Source organism: Syngnathoides biaculeatus, chromosome 7 (assembly GCF_019802595.1).
Source record: "Syngnathoides biaculeatus isolate LvHL_M chromosome 7, ASM1980259v1, whole genome shotgun sequence".
NCBI classification, from domain to species: domain Eukaryota; kingdom Metazoa; phylum Chordata; class Actinopteri; order Syngnathiformes; family Syngnathidae; genus Syngnathoides; species Syngnathoides biaculeatus.
Genome location: NC_084646.1, coordinates 7,467,350 through 7,488,829, shown reverse-complemented (window position 1 = coordinate 7,488,829; position 21,480 = coordinate 7,467,350). Strand labels below are relative to the sequence as shown.

The window sequence follows — 21,480 nt, the reverse complement described above, 5'->3', positions numbered from 1 at the left end:
AACAAGGCGGCGGCGTTACCTGCGTGTTCCGCGGCTTGTACGGCGAACTGCTCTCCAGGTCGGCCAGGATGCTCGTGAGGGAGTCGATCTCGGCGTCCAGGCTGGAGCGCCGCTCCTCCAGAGTCTTTTCGGGTCCTCGGGTCTAAGTCAACAGAACGCAAAAACATTTCTATATTTCTTTTCTAGTCTCAAATGTCAGAAATGATTTTTTTTTTTTTTTATGGCATAAAGTTGAACACTTTAGTCTATCAGCTAGCAGACTATGTAAGAAATTATCTTGGAAAAAACATGAATCGAGTTTTTGGATTCTGGCCAGTGGGGAACAATTTGAGACAAAAGACAACTAATTCATCTAACATCCACCTATTTTCTTCACCGCTTATCCCCACGAGGGTCGCGGGAGCGCCGGAGACTACCCCAGCTGTCACCGGGCAGGAGGCAAGGCACACCCTGAACCGGTCGCCAGCCAATCGCGGGGCACGTGGCGACAGACAACAGTCGCGCTCACAATCACACTCGGGGGCAATTTCGAGGAGTGCCCACCCGGAGAAAACCCACGCAGGCGTCTCTGGCCCTCAAGATGAAAATATGCAACGCAAAAGTCAACAATGCGCAAGCCGAGAAAAAGTCTCACATTACATCAGCAAAAGTTGCTTATTTTTCTTCAGACAGGGATAGGTTGATTATTTTTCCATTTATTATCTCTTTCGCACCATATTTCAACCTCCCCGCATCGTTCCCGGCGTGCATTTTTTTGGGGAGGGGTTGTCGGGATCACTCACCGCTTCTTGTTTCTATTTTATGGGTTTAGACGACCCGTCGGCAAAAATTACCGGCACCGCGATACTACGCTGCTTTCAAAAAAACGCAGAGCGTCGGTAAACAGAGCGCCGCGGTGCTAACCGGCGGGCTTGCATCGCGCCGAGACGCTGACGAGCCAGGAAAAAGCAAAACGGCACAAAGACTGATGAGTGATTTTTTTGTCCAAAAATCCGGAAATATTTGCTTATTGCTCATTTCGCAAAAAAAAAAAAAAAAAAAAAAAGAGAATAATGATGATAAAGAAAATTGGCAAAGCACATCTCTCAGCACTCAAGTATTTCGAAGCTTTGGCGAGCGATTATGAACAGAAATAGACGGAAAAAGAAAATTGCTCCGGCAAAATGAGCCTCAAATTAGTACAATTTTTTTCAGATGATAATGGAGGATGGCTTGAATCAGGGATTGAATGAATTTGCAAATGTGAGGTTCAAAAAATTTATTGAGTACACCGTGATGCGGCTAATTTGTGCCTTTTTTCTAACGGTCGGAAGGGGGCACTCGAGCGGAATATATGTGCCGAGGAAGTGAATTTTACCGGTATGTTTTTTCTTTAACCGTCCCTGTTAGCGCTGAGCTAGCATGTTGGTACAGTGTTAATGCCACGTCACAGTGATTTTTACCGGTAGGTTTTTTTTTTTAACCTTCCCTGCTAGTGCCGCACTCGCGTTTTGCTGCTGTGTTACTGCCACGTCTCAGCGATTTAGGTATGTTTTTTTTTTTAACCGGCCCTGTTAGCACTGTGCTAACATATTGCTGCTGTGTTAGTCCCACGTCTCGGTGAGTTTTACCAGTATGTTTTTTTTTTTTTTAACTGTCCCTCTTAACGCCGCACTAGCGTGTTGCTGCCGCATTACTGCCACATCTCAGTGATTTAGGTATGTTTTTTTTTTTTAACCGCCCTGTGCTGTGCTAGCGTTAGCGCTGCAGTAGCATGTTGCTACTGCCACATCTAAGTGACTTTTACCGGTATGTTTTTTTTTTAACCGTTCCTGTTAGCACTGCACTAGCGTGTTACTGCTGTGTTGCTGCAACATCTTAGTGATTATGTATGTTTTTTTTTTTTAATCGGCCCTGTTAGCGCTGCAGTAGCGTTAGCACTGTGCTAGCATGTTGCTGCTGTGTTACTGCGGCGTCTCAGTGATTTACGTGGGGTTTTTTTTTAACCGGCCCTGTTAGTGCTGTGCTACCGTGTTGCTGTGTAGGTGCCGCGGGAGTTTTTTTTTTTATCGGTATGTTTTTTTTTTTATTTTTTTTTTTTTTTAAGCAGCCCTGTTCGTGCTACCGTGTTGTTGCTTGGTTAAGCTAAGCTATTAAAACTTTGAAAACTCTTTCTGCGTACCGTCTTTCTTTGTAAATATCTCGTGTTTCAATGTGGGCACTTGCGGCTTTTACACAGGTGCGGCTTATGTATGTACCAAATGGTATTTCCTTTACAAATGTACTGGGTGAGGCTTATAATCAGGTGCGCTCTGTAGGCCGGAAATTACGGTACACAGTATAGAATATAAAAATATAATCTAAAACCACCTACAACACAACATGGTCAAATTGTGCCGGGTTACTGCTAACTGCCAGGCTACTTCCTGTTTAATGGAAGACGTAAAAATGAATCGGAATTACTTAAAACTTAAAAAAAAAATACATCAGTTCCGACACATCACGATCTTTCAGCAGATGAATAATGGAGAAGTTTGAGAAATAAGTTCAGCTATCAGCGAGTCATCTTGTCAAAAGTTCATTTCGTTAGCATAATAGCACAATGGCCGCCTCATCACTTTAACTTACTGTTAGCAAATTAATAATAAAAAATGTGCCTGCTTACATTTTTCAGGGTTTCTTTGTTTCCCGGACAAGTTCAAATACGACTTGGGCAACATTTACAAGAAAGCATTGTCACCGACTTGAATAAACGATGGACGCTGAGGCAACGCCACAGGAGCTGCGTTGTGTAACAGCCGCCCGACAACTGAAGCTTTGTGAGGCAACACATCCAATTATCAAAACGATTATTGCGGATTATCTTGCGCTCACCGTTACTCATCACAACGGAATGCCAAGCATAGCTCTTTGTTGAGGTCTGCAGCGAGCGTTCTTTTTATTGTGCTCTCTTTTTTTTCCACAAGGTTGAAACAAATGTTTTGGAGATCTTTTGTATTTTGGTTCTGTCCTTGTTTATCACCAGGTTTTACCAACAGATGTTGTCATGTTTTTACTAATATTTGTGCACTCTTTTCTTGTTCCAGGCGGTTTCTTTTGCTTTTTGTGTTCTTTTCACCTCATTTCAGGGTTAGGGTGAGATTCCCCAACCAGGTTATATTCGATGTTACCTTTTTTTTTTTTTTTTTTTTTAATCTTTTATTGCTCTCTTTTGTCAGGTTCCAAAAGGAAATGTTACCCGCAGTTTCCGCAAGCCAGGCTCCAAAAACTTTAGCTTTTTTTAAAAATGTTTTAAAAAAAAAATCTGATTTATTGGTTTTGCTTTTAGTAATCTTTTTTTCCTGTCATTTTTACATCAAAAACTTCCACAAAAGGTGTCGCGGTTATCTTAAGTTAATGTTTTTTGTACTCTTTTTTTTCTTTTTCACCGGGTTCATTATTAGCCTTTAACAGTGGTGGTTGTTTTTTTTTTTACTGTTTTGCATTTTTGTGATCATTTTGTTTATGTTCAGGTGTTCCTCAACAGGTGCTGCAATCATTTTTGTTTTTGTGTTTCATTTTTTTTTCTTATCACCAGGTTCCAAAAGGGTAGTTCTTATCGCGGGACATCTGATTACCGTAATTTCCGGCATACAGAGTGCACCTGGTTATAAGCTTCACCGAGTACATTTGTAAAGGAAATACCATTTGGTACACACATACGCCGCAGCTGTGTAAAAGCCGCAAGTGCCCACATTGAAACACGAGATATTTACAAAGAAAGACGGTACACAGAAAGAGTTTAATGCTAGCGCGGCGCTAACGTTAGCAATAACGCTAACAGGGCCGGTTAAAATAAAATTTATCGGTAAAAGTCACTGAGACGCACCAGTAACACGCTAGCATAGCGCTAACAGGGCCGGTAAAAGTCACTTCCTTGGCACATATATTCCACCGGTCTCATTCTTACTTTTGAGTGCCCCCTTGCGGCCGTTAGGGGAAAAAAATGCACAAATTAGCCGCATCACCGCATAATCCACAGGGTTGAAAGCGTGTGGAAAAACAAGTCGGGGCTTATGGGCCGGAAATTACGGTTTGTTGTAATTTGCTGTTGTTTCTCCTTGTTTATCATGAAGGTGTTGCTTTTTGTGGTTTTTTTTTTTTTTTTTCCCCCCCTTTCTGTGCTCCTCTCTCTTTGTTTACCGCCAAACAGGTTCCATCAGGAGTTGTTGTCATCTTCTTTTTATTGCTCTTCATTCTCTTTCCTCCCTGCGAATCTTGAATTTTACTTTTTGTTTGTCTTGCTGTGGTCTTTTGTTATTGATTTTCCCGTTGTTGTTGTTTTTTTTTTTTTTTAAAAATCCCATTCCATCTCTGGGTTCCAATAGTTGTTGTCTTTCATTTTTCACTTTTTGCATTCTCTTTTTTTCCTTTTGAATCTCTGAGTGTCGTCTTCCGTGCTTACTTTTAACGTTCTCCTTTTCTCCGTGTTTGTCCCAAGGTTCAGTCTGGTGTTTTTTTGGGGGGGTTTTTTTGTCTCCTTGTTATTGCTTTTTACGCTCCCTTTTTTCCTTGTTTATCCCCTGTGTCACCAACAGATGTTGCTGCCATCTTTTGTTATTCCTTTTTCCACTCTTTTTATTCCTTGTTTCCTCTCATGTCCCAAAAGATGTCATGTTTCGTCTTGTCAATTTTTTTTTTTTTTTGCCCTCGTTGTTTGTCCACATGTTTCCCCAGCAAGGCAGATATGACCACGTTTCACCAACAGGTGTCAGCCTTCAATCTTAGCAGCTGAGAAAGTTTGTTTGCTTGCGTGCGTTTTTTTTCGTTGGGGTCTTGAAGTTCATTCTCATGGCTGCAGGCGTGAAGTCAAGCTGCAAAGTATCGGCACTTGCTTGCAAGTCAGCGCGGACGAAACTCAGCCTCGGCGCGTGAACTCGGGATCGCGGCACGCTCGCGGCGCTCCGCTGCTCTTCGCCGACACTTCGGACGGAAAGGAGAGAAGAGAAGGGGGAAAAAAAGAAATGTGGCGAGCGACGCTCTCACCTGATATTCGTACGAGTTGGCGGGCGGAGGCGGCGGGAAGGAAGCGGCCGAGGACGACGACGTGCGGATCGGATCGGCGGCGGGTGGCGGCGGAGGGGGGTAGTCGGCTAGCGAAGGGAAAGAACAATTTGCATGGTTAGACGACTTTAGCGGGTTTCAAAGGATTAAATCTACCAATGAAAATGTATCACTCGGGGAAAAGTACAAGGTTATTTTGATTTACAAGACCCCCAACTTACACATTTTTCAAATTAAGTACGATCGCTAAGTTGCTTTTTTTCGTAGGCAAGATTTTTTTTCATGTGTATCAAAAATTGAGTGCTGAGAGGAAACAGCTGATGTTTAATTTGACCTTCATGTCTACTTTGGCAGATAGCTATGGAAGTAAATATGTAATAATAGTAATAAATTTGAAATGAAACAGAAAACAGAATTTGAATTGTTTGAAACTAGTTGCTGCAATTCGGTATCTAAAATTCACCGTCTGTGGCACCAGGCAGGGTTACTTCAGGTCAGAAGCCAACAGCCAGCCAATTGCAGTGAAGCTTTCTTGGTCACGTGACGTCACATACAAAGAAAGTGTAACTGGATTGGCCGGCTGTTCGGTTCCGACCTGAAGTAACCCTGCCTGGCGGCACAGACGGCGAATTTTAGAGAGCGAATTGTAGCCAGTTGAATTGTTAATATTGAAAAGTTACACTGAAATATAACTATTGAAAATGTGATCACTTTACACTTAAAATTCAAATCAAACTTATTTGTCCGTCCCATTTGAAGATTACAGTTTAATCAAACCCGAAACCACGACAATCACACGTCGGGTATCGAACCAAACCACATAACTTCGATTTACAAATGTCCGCTAATGCTAACACATAATGCGACAGACTAAAGAAACTGACATCGATATTGCGGTATTTAGACAACTGATATTTGACCACAAAGGGTGAGGCAACACATACAGGCAGACAATTGGACAATACTCCTGGGCATACATTCTTCATGCGCTGCAAAAACAATATTGCTGCAGTGTATTTTCTATAATATTCATGTTTCGTCATTAAATCACAGCATATTGTCGGTAAGTCCTACAAATACATACTTGGGTCTACACTGCCCCCGGAGACCAAGGCAAGAAAAATGACCAAAAAATGAATTCTTTACATTCAGTTAAACACATGATAAATCACAATGGGGAAAAAAGTTTTGGTTTCATTTTTATAATACAAAAAAAAAAAATGTATTTGATCAGGGGTGTGTACGCTTTTTATATGCACTGTAAATTGAGCGAGTTTCTCAGTCGTACAAGTCAAAATTTAGAAATTTGAGGGAAAAAAAAATACACAAACATACACAGTGTAGTAAATGAACAAATACATATGCAGCAAAAGAAACCAAATCAATACAAAGCATCAAAACAAAAATCCAAAGCTAACATCAAAAGTCAACCAAATTTGCGGACACAAACGCCTCTAAAGTTGTGACAAAAATGTATCAAATATAATGCAGTCGGTTCGATTGGGAATTGAACCCAAAGATCTAAAAAAAAAAAACAAAAAAAAGGGCGCAGGCCGCAGCGCCCTCAGCCGCCGTCCCACCAACGATGAGACTCAACGGGAAAAGATTTCTGACAAATGTGTAACAAAAATGAAAAAATTTGGCGATTATTGATTCAAATCCTCCTGCAAAAACATCCAAAGTCCGCATGATCTCCCTGAAGTTCCCCGTTAAAGGACGACCTCTCGATAAAGCAGATAACGCACGGGAATTTTTTTTTTTTTTAAATGGTTCGCCACGTGAGTGCTGCATCGTTGTGATTGCGATTTTACAGACTGCGCGGAGGGAGACAAAGACCCCCATTGTGTCGCATTTGGAGATCCCCCCCCCCCCCGCCAAAAAAAAAATTAATTACAAGGATGAAATTGTGACGAGTGTCAAAATGGCAGACACGCGACACACCACTGACCCGTTTTGGCTCGTCAGCTGATGCCGAGCTTCAACCCTGCTGGTTAACAAAATTAAAAAAACAAAAAAAATCTGGAAAAAGATTGATATTGCAATAAACATCCATCTATCCATTTTCTTTGCCGCTTATCCTTACAACAGTCACGGGGAGTACAGGAGCCTATCCCAGCTGTCAACGGGCAGGAGGCGGGGCACACCCTGAACTGGTCGCCAGCCAATCGCAGGGCACATAGAGACAAACAGTCGCACTCACAATCACACCTACGGACAATTTCCATCTGTTTTCTTTAGCCCCTTATCCTCACAGGGGTCACGGGAGGACATGATCCTATGCCAGCTGTCAACGGGCAGGAGGCGGGACACACCCTGAACTGGTCGCCAGCCAATCGCAGGGCACATAGAGACAAATAGATACACTCACAATCACACCTAGGGGCAATTTAGAAGGTCCAATTAATGCTGCATGTTTTTGGAATGTGGGAGGAAACCGGAGTGCCCGCCCGGAGAAAACCCACGCAGGCACAAGTGAGAACATGCAAACTCCACACAGGCAGGGCCGGGATTGAACCCGGGACTTCAGAACCATGAGGCCAACGCCTTACCGGCTAAGCCACCGTGCCCTCTCGCAATAAACAATGCAAAAAATATATATATTTTTTAATCCAATTATTTGATCAATTGATGGAATAATCGGTAGAATAAATGATTCCAAAACAGCTGCTGGCCTAAATATAAGTGTCGTGCTGCGATTGCTCATCTTGCCGCTATTTCACCATGACAACCACTTTGCAGAATAAAAGTCAAAACATTGAATTTAGCAGAGGCAGACAATAAAAAAATAAACATAATTTTTCAAAAAAGATCCTCCAGTAAGTCTCGTATGTTCTTCAAGTGATTGAAAGAGTTAGCAGGCAAGTCCGATAATCTGGAAGTAGGGTCGGTTTGTTTGTTTGTTTGTTTTTAATTTAGATTAGGAATATAAAATGTGTTTCTGCGGGCCGAGGGGAAACGAGCCAGGTTCGCGCTCCTGAAATCGGCGCTAATCCAAAGGGGATTGCAGCGGCGGGGTCCACATGTTTCAGACGGGATCAGGACTTCCGCGGCCAAATTAAACCCCCGACTTAAGACGGCGAGGCGGACATGAACGGGAAGCGCTGCCAAATTCGGAGATTTGGACAATTTCATTACGTCTTAATTTGATGTCGTCATCGTCGCTTATCCGAGGCGGGCCGGCAAATTAATTTAGCCGACCCGATAACTTGGCGCGCTTCTAATTGGACACATTTCCCGACGTCTAAGCGCGCTAACGACGTCGTGGGAATTCAGAGGCGCTCTCCTCGGCCTTTTACGTAAGAAGCGTGTGACGCTCGTTTGTCTTTTGGACATTTTTCAGCGCAAATTTTGGGCATTCTCACGATTTAAAAGTTTCCGTAATTTTTTTTTTTTCTTTAGTTACTTAGTTTTTCGTAAACCATTTCATTTGTTACTTAGTTTGCCTTTTGTCAATTATTGCACATACATTAATTTTATTCTTACAAATTCTTGTAAAGGTGAAAAAAAAAAGAAAGATTACAAGAGTAAGAATACAGCATTTTATCCTTAGATAAAATACATTCTTGTTCTCGTTAAGATTACAACCTAATCTTGGAAAAATAGATTTTTATTCTCATAATGTAATGACTTTTTACTTTGACAAAACAATTGTTCTCGCAAAGATGATTTTTTTTTTCTTGAAAAAAAAAAAAAAAAAAACAACACTTTGTTCTCGTAAAATAAGATTTTATCCTAACAAGCTGCATCCTTGTTCTTGTTCAATTTACAAGTTTATTTCGGGATTTCTCTTCACGATTGGACTTTTTACACGAACAAAATATGTTTTTGATCTTTTTTTATTTAAAGATAACTTTTTTCTCCCCGCTTGGAAAAATACACCTTCCTGGAAATAAGATTTTTATCTTGACTTCTCTTGTCATATAATATTACCCCCACGCCCTCTCCACCTTAAAAATCTTTTTTTTTTCCTCTCCTCAGACACCTAACGGTGACTTTTCATCCAGACAAAATACATATTTTGGGGGGAAACAATATGACTTCTTTTCTTGAATAAAATATGACTATCCACTCGCAAGATTACATTTATCGTGTATTTTTTTTTATATTTTTATTTTGTTTTACATTGCCACTTTTTCTAAAAAAAAAAAAAAAAAAAAAAAACGGGCACCTTTGAGTCCCAATTATTATTTTTTTCTCCCTTCCAAAATGAATTTAACAAAAAAGCCTTTCACAAATCCCAAAACAGATTATTGTTGTTCCCAAACGTCCATGTGACAAAGAATATGACCCGTCACAAGGTCATCATTTCTTTTTTTTGTGCAGAACAATTAGTGCACCCCCTAACTCCCCAAGCTAAATGGATTTGTTGACAGGAAGTGGTCGTGCCATCATATGATGTCGCGGAGCTGATAAGAAGTTGATAAAAAAAAAAAGTTGAGCGGGGAAAAAAAAAAAAAACATGTGATATGCTTTTTTTTTTTTTTTTTTTTCCCCCTGATAAAAAACTTGATAAAATTGCGAGTAAAGTTACTAATTGTCGACTCGCTTAGCGCTTTTCCGTCTGGCTCCGAGGCGAAGTCGACGAGGGACTGTTTGGTCGCGGTCCCCGGCGCGCCGCGTCGGGAGGGCTGACAGGAAGTCCACCAGCGAGCGGTCCCGGCAGCCCCCCCGTGGAGACCGCTCGCTCTCGCCCGACGGCGAACACATCAATGCGTACTTTTTGCGTTACTGCAAGCTCTTGATATTTCTTTGCCTTGTTACTGCACTTTTTATGCCCAGAGATGCCGTCTGACGACAGCCGCTTCGCACTAAGTGGAAAAAGTGGCGTTTGCAACCGTACGAAAAACCAGGACGAAGGTTTCCCTCGGAACTTCGCCTTGTTGCGAAACTGGAACAACTGAAAAACTTTGCAAAGTTAGGACCCCCCCCCCCCTACAACACATTTTCTCTTCACTCCGCGTATAAATTAAATTTTCCAATTTATCTTAAGAAAAGGAAATCCGCCGGGTGGGGAGGCTCCTCGGTTCTCGACCGCAATCCGTTCCAGAAGGGCCGGTGGAAAAGTGGAACGTTCGAAATACCGAAGCGCGTTTTCCCATTACAGTGAATGGAATATGAAATAATCCGGGTCTCAGCAACCTTTTTGAGGCTGTGGGCCACTTCGTGAGCACCGATCGTATGAAGGGCTACGTGACCTGTTTGCGGCAAATTTCAGACTTCATTACGCGTACATAAAATATTTTTGTTGTAATTTATTGTAGTAAATCACATTACAGGTATTTTAAAATTTTAATTCACATAAGCAAATCAGATTCAGAATTGAAATCACAAATATTAGTAACAATTTTGGGCGATGGTATTTTTAGAACATATCTCGCGGGCCCCTTAAGTGGTCCTCGCGGGCTACCATTCGCCCGCGCGTACCGTGTTGGTGACCCCTGCATTCCAAGGCTAAAAAAAATTGCTTTTTAAAAGCTTTTTTTTTTTTTTTTTTAGCTTTTCCTGATAATAAACTGCATAGTAGAAAGACATGTATAGTTCAAATATTTTATATAATTAAATCATTTAAGAAATATATTTATTTTTGGCTAAAAATGTATGCTTTAGTACTGGTAAAGCGTTGGCCGTGTTCAATTCCGGCCCCCGCCTGTGTGGAGTTTGCATGTTCTCCCCGTGCCTGCGTGGGTTTTCTCCGGGCACTCCGGTTTCCTCCCACATCCCAAAGACACGCAACATTAATTGGACACTCCAAATTGCCCATAGGTGTGATTGTGAGTGCGGCTGTTTGTCTCGATGTGCCCTGCGATTGGCTGGCGACCAGTTCAGGGTGTACCCCAGCCACCTCCTGCCCGTTGACAACTAGGATGTGCTCCGGCACTCCCCGGGACCCTCGTGAGGACAAGCGGCTAAGAAAATGGATGTATGGATATTTATCGCATCATTTTCCATAACAATGCGTGTATGTCTACCGTACTTTTTGCCCTGACCAGAAGTCAGAGCCTGTTGACCGCGGCGGAACCAATGACGGATGCAGACTGCGAAGTCCAGTGAGGATAAGCGGCTAAGAAAATGGATGGATGGTTTTTAATGAGCAGCTTTACAAAAATGTCTCAAATAATGCTTGAAAAAGAAAAAAAAAAAGCAAATTTGCCATTTTTGGGTTGAAATGGCCACAAAAATGTTTTAAACTCATACCACAAATTTGTTAATCCAGCCCCCGAAGCCTGTTTTACTTGGAAACATGAAATTTCATCAGAATATATCTATGAAAAAGATTTTAAAAGCCATTGCTGAAAAAAAATGCAATTTTTGTTTTAAAGCGACCATAGTTGAGTAAATTTAGCCATTTTTTTTTTCAACTTTTCAACTTGCCCGACTGCTGCCATATTCAAAAATTGAACAAAATTGCGCAACACGTCGGATTTCATAATTGCCGGTGAAGCGAAGTGTGACGGCTTGGAATGCGCAACGGGACGTTCTAATAGCGCCCCAATTAAAGCCCTTTTCATTTGGTAAACATTTAACCGAGTAACATTTTTAAATATCTCATTTGGCTGCGGTCTGTTTCATGTTGTGACACACGCAACCGACACGCATAGCGCACATTTCACAGCCGTCATTTGTTTCAACCTGTCTCGTATATTCCGATAAAGACTCTTTGAAAAGCGTTCACCTTTGCTGCCAGCGTTTCTTTCTTTCTTTCTTTCTCTCTTTTTTTTTCTCCTCCAACCTGCTACAATAAAATAAACCGCTTATTGTTCCCCGTCTCCATTTCTCAGCCGAAGGGAATTCGCTTTTTCTTTCAGGGTTTTTTTGGTTTTTTTTTTTTGCTTTTTCACATCCTCCAAAGAACTCCCCCCCCAAAAATTCTCCCGCCTCGTCGACTTATGAAAGGACTAAAATGTCATAAATCGCGCTTCTGCTTTTGTACGTATCTCGCTAATTAAGACCATTTTTTTGGAGGGGGGGGGGGATTTTTACAATTCAGGAATAAAACGGAACCCTTAAGTATGATTATGTGCGCTCTGAAAAATGGAAGTTAAAAAAATAAAAATAAAAAAAACACGTGGCAGCTGATGGCAGCTGATTCTCACGGACCGGAACATTTCTTATGGGCTTGAAAACAATAAAATATTTGCTCTTTTACCGTAAAATTCTTTTTTTTTTTTCCCTTCTTATTCAAGAGCAGGGGTGTCAAAATCATTTTTTCTCGTTGTTCCCGTTTCCCCTCACGAGGGCCCTTACGACTGCGAAACAAAAATATGTATTTTATACAACGGAGCTGCTCACTAACATGGATTCAGACAAATTTGCAAACAATATTTGAAATAAATGGGCTTTGTGGAGATCAAAACACACTCAGATCAATGAGTTCAGTTCCTGAAAAATTGGAGTAAAAATGTTTATCCAAAAATATTGATAAATTCAAAAAATAGTATGAAGTCCTGATTTTTGATCCGGCTCGTGCATTACTCCAGGGGCCACGTCATTGTTCCGGTTTCCCTCACAAGGGTCGATATGACTGCGAAACAAAAATATTTAGTCATCTCGTCATATTTACATCAACTTATGAACGAGCTTTGGAATCATAAATGAAGGGTAATGTGTTTTTCAACTATTCGTGTTTGGTAACACAAAAAATGCTTGCAATATCTCAACTTGATCATTTATGGTATGATATTTTGAAATTTTGATACAGATTTTTACAAGAATCATGGATATTGACACTCGAGATTTGGCCTCATAAAATCATGTGGCGGGCCAGATCTGTCCCCCGGGCCTTGAGTTTGACACCAGCGTTCTAGAGGATTGCTGAATATAAACGCTTTTGACAGATTCATTTTTTTTAAGGGGCATCTGTAGCTTGATTTTATGTGCCGATAAAGCAATGTATCCTGTCATATTTTTCTTGAGCAGCAGAGTTAACCCGACAACCCTCGCATTAAAATATCAATACACAATTGTCCCTCGCTACATCACCGGTCCATTTTTGCACAATTTTCTTTGAATTGTGTTTGCACAGCGGATTATTCATCATTATCATCGTGTGATTTTTGCGGCGATCATTTTTCCCCACGCGGACAGCTGGTGCTAGAACAACAAGCGCTAGCAGTAGCGCTAGCCAGGAGGAACATGTGCATGGAGGATGTCCAAAGTTTGGGATCATTTCACACTTAATAAAAGAAGCAAAAAGCGCAATGCGCCACTAGCAAACAAATCTCCACGTCTACGCTGAAAGAAACGTGGTTAGCTAATTTAATATAGCATAGCGTAATTCAATTACAAGCCTCGCCGAGTACATTTGTAAAGGAAATACCGTTTGGTCCATAAATACGCCGCAGCTGTGTAAAACATTGAATCCCACATTGAAACACGAGATATTCACAAAGAAAGACGGTACACAGAAAGAGTTTAATGCTAACGCTAGCGCCGCACTAACGCAAGTGCTAATGCTAGCACCACACTAGTGCTAACGCTAGCGCCGCACTAACGCAAGTGCTAATGCTAGCACCACACTAGTGCTAACACTAACAGGGCCGGTTAAAATAAAACTTACCGGTAAATATCACTGACACACGCCAGTAACATAGCAGGAACACGCTAGCACAGCGCTAACACTAGTGCAGCACTAACAGGGCCGGTAAACCTCACTTCCTTGGCACATATATTCCACCGGTCTCATTTTCTTACCCTTTCCGCTCGAGTGCCGCCTTGCGGCTGTTAGAAAAAAATGCACAAATTAGCCTAGTCTGGGCACCCCTGGTTTAACGCTAACGCCGAGCTAACAGGGCCGGTTAAAAAAAAAAAAAACATACTGGTAAAAATCACTGAGACACGGCAGTAACACGCTCCCGCAGCGCCGGTAAAAGTCACTTCCTCGGCACATATATTCCACCGGCCTCACTCTTAACTTTTCCGCTCGGGTGCCCCCTTGCGGCCGTAAGAAAAAATGCACAAATTAGCCACATCACCGCATAAACCGCAGGGTTGAAAGCATGTGAAAAAAAGTTGCGGCTTGTAGGCCGGAAATTACGGCAGTTAGAACAACTTGTGGTCGAGCCTGAACAGCACAACTGACGCACGTTCCGGATACGGCGTCATGCTAACCTCGAGTCGCCAGGCAAACAAAGCGCGGCAACGTGACAAGCGTGCTAATCCCGCCCACCTGTAAATGAAACGCCAACTTCCAAAAGTGCTAGCGCTGAACTATTAAACAGACCCATCACTCCACTGTGGTGGCAGTCTCGAACACCCCCCTGTGATAAACGCGCAAATCAACTGCCATGTCGTACTTTTTGCTCCGTGATTCTTTCCCTTCGATGCTTTTGCGTGTTTTTTTTTTTTTTTTTTTTTTCAGGTTTTTGTAAACATTCTTGCTTTCTTGCATGGGACACTTCTGACACGCTTTGTACGGAAGTAAATATGTGGCACCAGGATTTGAATGGCTGGGTCGCACGTGACGTCGCGCTGGTTCATCCGGGTACTTGTCCGCCATCGTTGCAGACCAAGCAGTCGGCTGTCCGTCGTCACCGTGCCAGATTTTTTTTTTTGCGTCTCCGGATGTGGAAATCGCGGAAACGGAGACATCGGGAAGCCATTTTTCCGTGTGCCAAAGTTTACAGGATACGGTGGAGTTATTGAAAAAAACGGCAACGAAAGCGGCTTGCAAATATACGACGTGCGGATCCGAACGAAGCTCGAGTACACAAGGCAAATGGTAATTTTGTAAGCTGTAAACGTGTATTTCTACTGTCACGATATTCTACTTCAGGGGAGTCTTTCAAATCCTTTAAAAGTACTGCGTCGTGGAGAGTATACGGATCGATATCTTCTGTCCATATCTAGCTTTGGCGACCTCATCGAGTGAATTAAAGTACGCAGAAAACACGTGGGTCTGTGGACGTTGCCATGGTGATGTCGTCTGCAACGCCTCGCTTGTCTGTAAAAATGGCGGCGCTTCGATGGAGGCCGCATTTTCATCACGTGATTGCAACCCAAGGATTAAAAACGCCACTGAAAAGTTTGTGTTGTGAAATTCACATTACTTCAATGTTAACAAATTCGCTATATAAAAAAATTCAACCACGAAGATTCAAACGCAATATTTTCAATCTCCTGAGATTCAACTGGCTACAATTCGGCGTCTAAATTCATTGTTAAGAAGGCGGGGTTACTTCAGGTCAAAATTAACAGCCAGCCAATCCAGTTGCGCTTTCTTAGTCACGTGACGTCACTTACTAATGTGATCACTTTGAAATACTGTAATAATAATGTGAATTTTGGCACATATTTAGTTCCACGCTTTGCCATTTACTCTTTGCTTCTTTGACATTTTTTGTTTTTGTTTTGTGGACACATTTTTCAAGTTCCTGTGTAATAAACTACAATAACGCTTGTGCCTTGTTTTCAGTTTTTCTTTTGTGATCACACATTACCTCCATCCTCCTTTTGCCAGTATTTTTGTCACATTGCGCAATGTGCCGCTTCTTTTTTTTCTGTGTGCCCGTCAAACGTACTTTCTGCGGTTAAGTAAATCTCCACCACGATACGAGTAAATATACGTTTCTCTGTTTTTAAGGATTCCCTATCTAGCATATTAACGCTAACACACAGGCGCGGCGATGAAAAGTGACAGCACGTGTCAGCGTCTGCAGACGCTTGTCAAAAAGATAAGATGTCTTTATGAGCGCATTAATCCCTCCTATTTATTTTTTTGATTATTTTTTTTTATCAATCGTCTGATGTTAAAATGAGGATTAGCATAGAAATTAATCGACAAGTCAATTTGGCGCCGCGCCTCGGCGCAGCTTTTGTCTCGCCTGGATGGCTTCTTAAGGGAGGGGTCTTCGGCGAGGCCATTAGCGGGGTCCGCCGCCTCCAAATCTTTTTTTTTTTTTTTTTTTTTTGGGGGGGAAGAGAAGTTGTGCCCATTCCCAGCGGGAAGGGAAAGCGAGAGCCAGACGACGACTCAAGATGACTTACAACAGATTTGAGGGTTTTAACTTGTCGTTTCAGATTGATGCCGTGTACGTCAGGCGCTCTTCTGTGCGCGGCATAAAGACTGCTTTATGGAAACGTTGAAAATATGGATAGAAAAAGGCGGGGAGAAAGCGGGTTTGCGGCGCTCGTCTATGCTGCCGAGCCACAAAGGTGATTGCTACGACATATGTGAGATATGAATACACACCCGGTATTAGATTATAATTCTATTCTACATAATTATGTTAAATATTAATTATATTATGCGGCACATTGGCTCACTGCCTAATTTTTGATGTGCAATTAGAAGCATCTATCTCCATATTGGGTGTATCAAAATGTGTATTTTTCATTTTCACTTATTTTGTTTTCGACTATATGATACAGAGAGAGATGAATTCTTTTTTTTTTCATTATTTATTGTGGCTATATAAGAAAAAACATTTTTCCCCCAATTTCGTATTTTTTTTTTTTTTTTTGCTGCCTGATGACATCTGGGATTGGATCCAGCACTCGTGCGACCCTTGTGAGGATAAGCGGCAAAGAAAATGGATGGATGGATTTATTGTGGCTATATAAGAAAAATCATGTTTCATATTTATTTATTTTTTGCAATATGTAACTTTTTTTTTTTTTTACCCTTTCTTAAACTTATTTAATAAACGTATCAAACTAGATTTACATTGATACTGTCCCCCCCGCAAAAAAATTATTTTGTGTATCAAAAGCTGTAGTTTTCACTTTCAGTTAGTTCTACTTATTTTACATGGCCTACTGGATTTGTATTTATTACATTTTACTTTTATTATTATGACAGTATTCTATATTTTTGCACTTTTTTACACATCTCGTGGCTACCCATGAATATGTATTTCGAAATTTCTATTTTTAATTAGTCATTTTCTATATTTTTATGTTATTTTCAGGCAGCACGGTGGAACATCTGGTTAGAGCGTTGGACTTACGGTTCTGAGGACCGGGGTTTGAATCCCGGCCCTGCCTGTGTGGAGTTTGCACGTTCTCCCCGTGCCCGCGTGCCTTTTCTCCGGCCTCTGCGGTCCCCCCACACATTCCAAAAACATGCAACATTCATTGGAGACTCTAAATTGCCCGTAGGTGTGACTGAGAGTACGAACGCTTGTTTGTCTGGATGTCTCCTGAGATTGGCTGGAAACCAGCCCCGCCTCCTTGCCCGTTGACAGCTGGGATCGGCTCCCGCACTCTCGTGACCCTTGTGAGGATAAGCGGCAGGGAAAAAAAAAAAAAAAAAACGGATGGACGGATTTATTGTGGCTATATAAGAAAAAACATGTCTTACCCAATTTCATATTCATTTTCTTTTTCTGAAATATGCAATATTACTTTTTACCCTTTTTAAACTGATTTAATAAACGCATCATATATTTATTATATTCACATTGATACTGTTCTCCCCCTCCCCAAAAAATAAGTCTTAAAATTTTATGTATCAAAAGCTGTAGTTTTCATTTAGTCTGTTGTACTTATTTCACATCCCCTACTGGATTTCTGTTTATTATATTTTAGTTTAATTATTATTACTGCATTTTATATTTTTGCACTTTTTTTTTTTTTTTTACACACCGGTGGTTAGAGCGTTCAGGGGGTGCCCCGCCTCCTTGACCGTTGACAGCTGGGATTGGCTCCCGCACTCTCGCGACCCTTGTGAGGATAAGCGGCTCAGAAAATGTACGGATGGATGCTATTTTCACGCACCAATTTTCTATTTTTATTTATAAAACCACACTTTTTTTTTTCTTTTCTTAGTTTTTGTGTTTTTCTGCCGTTCACGTGTCGGCGTCGCACATCAATGAGACGCACTGGAACAAGACGTCACGCGTTCATGACTTCTCTGTGGCGCGCACGCGGCGGCGTCCATTTTTGACGTCAGCCGGCTTTGAAGCCGCGAGCGCTAATTGAGAGACGAAGCACGGGGAAGAGCTCCTTAATCGCGACGCTTCCTCTCTCTTTATTGAGCAATTAGCTTCGAGAGGCTGCTCGCTCAACAAGGAATCCTAATGGGCTGCTTTAAGCGGCGAGCGCTGCTAATTGCTTATCACCATCCGGGGTGTCCTTTATGGATCCGCCTGTGTCACCGGGACTAATATTGTACTAAGCCCTGTTTTTCACATTAGCCTCGCTAACCCGATTGCGCTACCGTGCGACTCGCGCATTTGCATGAGCGCCAAATGTGATCGCAGGTGAAAAGGCTCTTTTGTTATCCAAGTACACTTAGGTGGAGTGCCAGATGAGTAAATTAAAACAATGAGTACTCGTTGCTCTCTCTTTCATAAGGAACCATCAAAGTTTCACCCGAAAAACGAGCGACAACCTGCTGAATTTCAGCCATGGGTTCGGTTAGGCGAAGGAGTCCGAGGACTCCCTTCTCCTGGAATCCTTAGACCCGAAGTACCGGTCCCAGGATCGGGAGTAATTTGCACGGTCCTTCCCCCCGACGTAGGAGTCCGAGTACTCCCTTCTCCTGGAATCCCGATACCCGAAGTACCGGTCCCAGGATCGGGAGTAATTTGCACGGTCCTTCCCCCTGACGTAGGAGTCCGAGTACTCCCTTCTCCTGGAATCCCGATACCCGAAGTACCGGTCCCAGGATCGGGAGTAATTTGCACGGTCCTTCCCACCGACGTAGGAGTCCGAGTACTCCCGCTCCTGGAATCTCGATCCCCGAAGTACTGGTCCCAGGATAGGGAGTAATTTGCACAGTCCTTCCCCCCGACGTAGGTGTCCGAGTACTCCCGCTCCTGGAATCCCAATACCTGAAGTACCGGTCCCAGGATTGGGAGTAATTTGCACAGTCCTTCCAGCCGACATAGGAGTCTGATAACTCCCGTTCCTGGAATCCCAATACCCGAAGTACCGGTCCCAGGATCGGGAGTAATTTGCACGGTCCTTCCCCCCGAAGTAGGAGTCTGAGTACTCCCTTCTCCTGGAATCCCGATACCCGAAGTACCGGTCCCAGGATCGGGAGTAATTTGCACGGTCCTTCCCCCCGACGTAGGAGTCCGAGTACTCCCTTCTCCTGGAATCCCGATACCCGAAGTACCGGTCCCAGGATCGGGAGTAATTTGCACGGTCCTTCCCCCCGACGTAGGAGTCAGAGTACTCCCTTCTCCTGGAATCCCGATACCCGAAGTACCGGTCACAGGATCGGGAGTAATTTGCACGGTCCTTCCCACCGACGTAGGAGTCCGAGTACTCCCTTCTCCTGGAATCCCGATACCCGAAGTACCGGTCCCAGGATCGGGAGTAATTTGCACGGTCCTTCCCACCGACGTAGGAGTCCGAGTACTCCCGCTCCTGGAATCTCGATCCCCGAAGTACTGGTCCCAGGATAGGGAGTAATTAGCACAGTCCTTCCCCCCGACGTAGGTGTCCGAGTACTCCCGCTCCTGGAATCCCAATACCTGAAGTACTGGTCCCAGGATTGGGAGTAATTTGCACAGTCCTTCCAGCCGACATAGGAGTCTGATAACTCCCGTTCCTGGAATCCCGATACCCGAAGTACCGGTCCCAGGATCGGGAGTAATTTGCACGGTCCTTCCCCCCGACGTAGGAGTCCGAGTACTCCCTTCTCCTGGAATCTAGATACCTGAAGTACCGGTCCCAGGATCGGTTGTAATTTGCACGATTCTTCCCCCCGACATTGGAGTCAGAGTATTCCCTTCTCCTGGAATCCCGATACCCGAAGTACCAGTCCCAGAATTGGGAGTAAATTGCACGGTCCTTCCCACCGACGTAGGAGACCGAGTACTCCCGCTCCTGGAATCTCGATCCCCGAAGTACTGGTCCCAGGATCGGGAGTAATTTGTACAGTCCTTCCCCCCGACGTAGGTGTCCGAGTACTCCCGCTCCTGGAATCTCAATACCTGAAGTACCGGTCCCAGGATCGGGAGTAATTTGCACAGTCCTTAAAGGCCGACATAGGAGTCTGATAACTCCCGTTCCTGGAATCCCGATACCCGAAGTACCGGTCCCAGGATCGGGAGTAATTTGCACGGACCTTCCCACCCCGTTATGAAAAACATGACCACACGATTTCCCGTCCGTCGCATTTACAGTACCTGCAGGGTCCGGATCGGTGGCGTGCTTGTACGGGTTGAACTTGGGCTTGGGCGCCACCACCGGGGCAAACTTCTTGGGCGCCTGCTGCTGCGACACGGAGATGCTGGCGCTGCCGGGCGACGGCGTGGTCTCCATCCTGGCGGCCACCTGACCGCTCTCGTCGCTGTTGGCCGCGTTCCACATGGTTCTGGGGAGCCAAACGCGAAAGGGAATCGACAGTTGGATCATTTTGGGAAAAAAAAAAAAAAAAAAAAAAGTCATTTTAGTGAATTAAAGAAAAATTGTACAGTTTGGAAAAATTGTACTTTTATGAAAATTAATTTGTAACCTTACGCGGTATATTTTGAGAAGTCGTTCTAACGTAAAACAAAAAAAGCTGTTCATTTTTGAGTGATTTCTTGATTTTACAACAAAGATGAAACCTTACGAAAATAAAATATATTTTTGAGAGGTAGGAAAAAATTAAGCATTATTTGTGAATGAAAAAGCAAATTTTTTTAAATACAAAAAAATCAGTCTTAGGAGAAAAGATAAAATAATTAATTTGAATATTTGAGGACAAGAAAATTTATTGGGAAAAAAATCCTGATATAATAGTTACATTTTTCAACAATAAAATTTAATACTGCGGGTGGAGGGGAGTCTATTTTTGGGAAGAAAATCATATTGTTGTGGAAAAAAAGGCAAATATTTTTTTAAAACAAGCTCAAGTACAAGGAGAATAAGATATTACAGAACAAAAGTCCATTTTTGACACAAAAGAAAAGTCACTTTTATGAAAATAGTTATGGATACTTTCAATTTTATACTATTTGACTTTTACAATTACATTTTAGAAGTAATTCTAAAATAGTTACTGTCATCGTGAATATTTGTAGATTTAATTTTAATATTTGACGACGACAATTTATTAGGAAAAAAATCATGGTTATAATAATTTCATTTTTCAACAATAAATTTGAATACCCGTGAGTGGGGGGGTGTATTTTTGGGAGGAAAAATCATATTGTTGTGGGAAAAAAAGGCAAATATTTTTTTAAACCAAGCTCAAGTACAAGGAGACTAAAGCCTTAATCTTACAAGAAGATATCACAGAAAAAAAGTCAATTTTGACACAAAAGAAAAGTCACTTTTATGAAAATAGTTATGGATACTTTCAATTTTATACTATTCCACTTTTACAATTACATTTTAGTCACCATGAATATTTGTAGATTTGAGGGAAAAAAAATAGTTGCATATTTGACAGGAAAGCCATGTTGTTATGATGAAATTGTACATTTTAGGGGGAAAAAAGTGAAAATAAAGTACATTTTCATAAAAATCAAGTTGTGATACCCCGAAAAAGTATTTTTCAGCAGTGCTCGTACAAGTGCAAAA

At 42.3% G+C, this 21,480-nt stretch overlaps 1 protein-coding gene across 6 annotated transcripts in view; it reads right to left on the bottom strand.

Moving 5' to 3' along the window:
• lpp (LIM domain containing preferred translocation partner in lipoma) overlaps positions 1 to 21,480 on the bottom strand; it is a 176,295-nt gene that overhangs the window by 89,029 nt on the left and 65,786 nt on the right. For 5 of the 6 annotated variants that reach the window (XM_061824484.1, XM_061824482.1, XM_061824487.1 and 2 more), the window contains exons 2-4: positions 20,100 to 20,287; positions 5,005 to 5,111; positions 20 to 142 (exon numbers count right to left, since the gene is read on the bottom strand). In XM_061824484.1, coding sequence (XP_061680468.1) covers positions 20 to 142; positions 5,005 to 5,111; positions 20,100 to 20,283 — 414 coding nt within the window. In that variant the 5' untranslated portion in view covers positions 20,284 to 20,287. The other variant, XM_061824488.1, reaches the window with a different exon arrangement.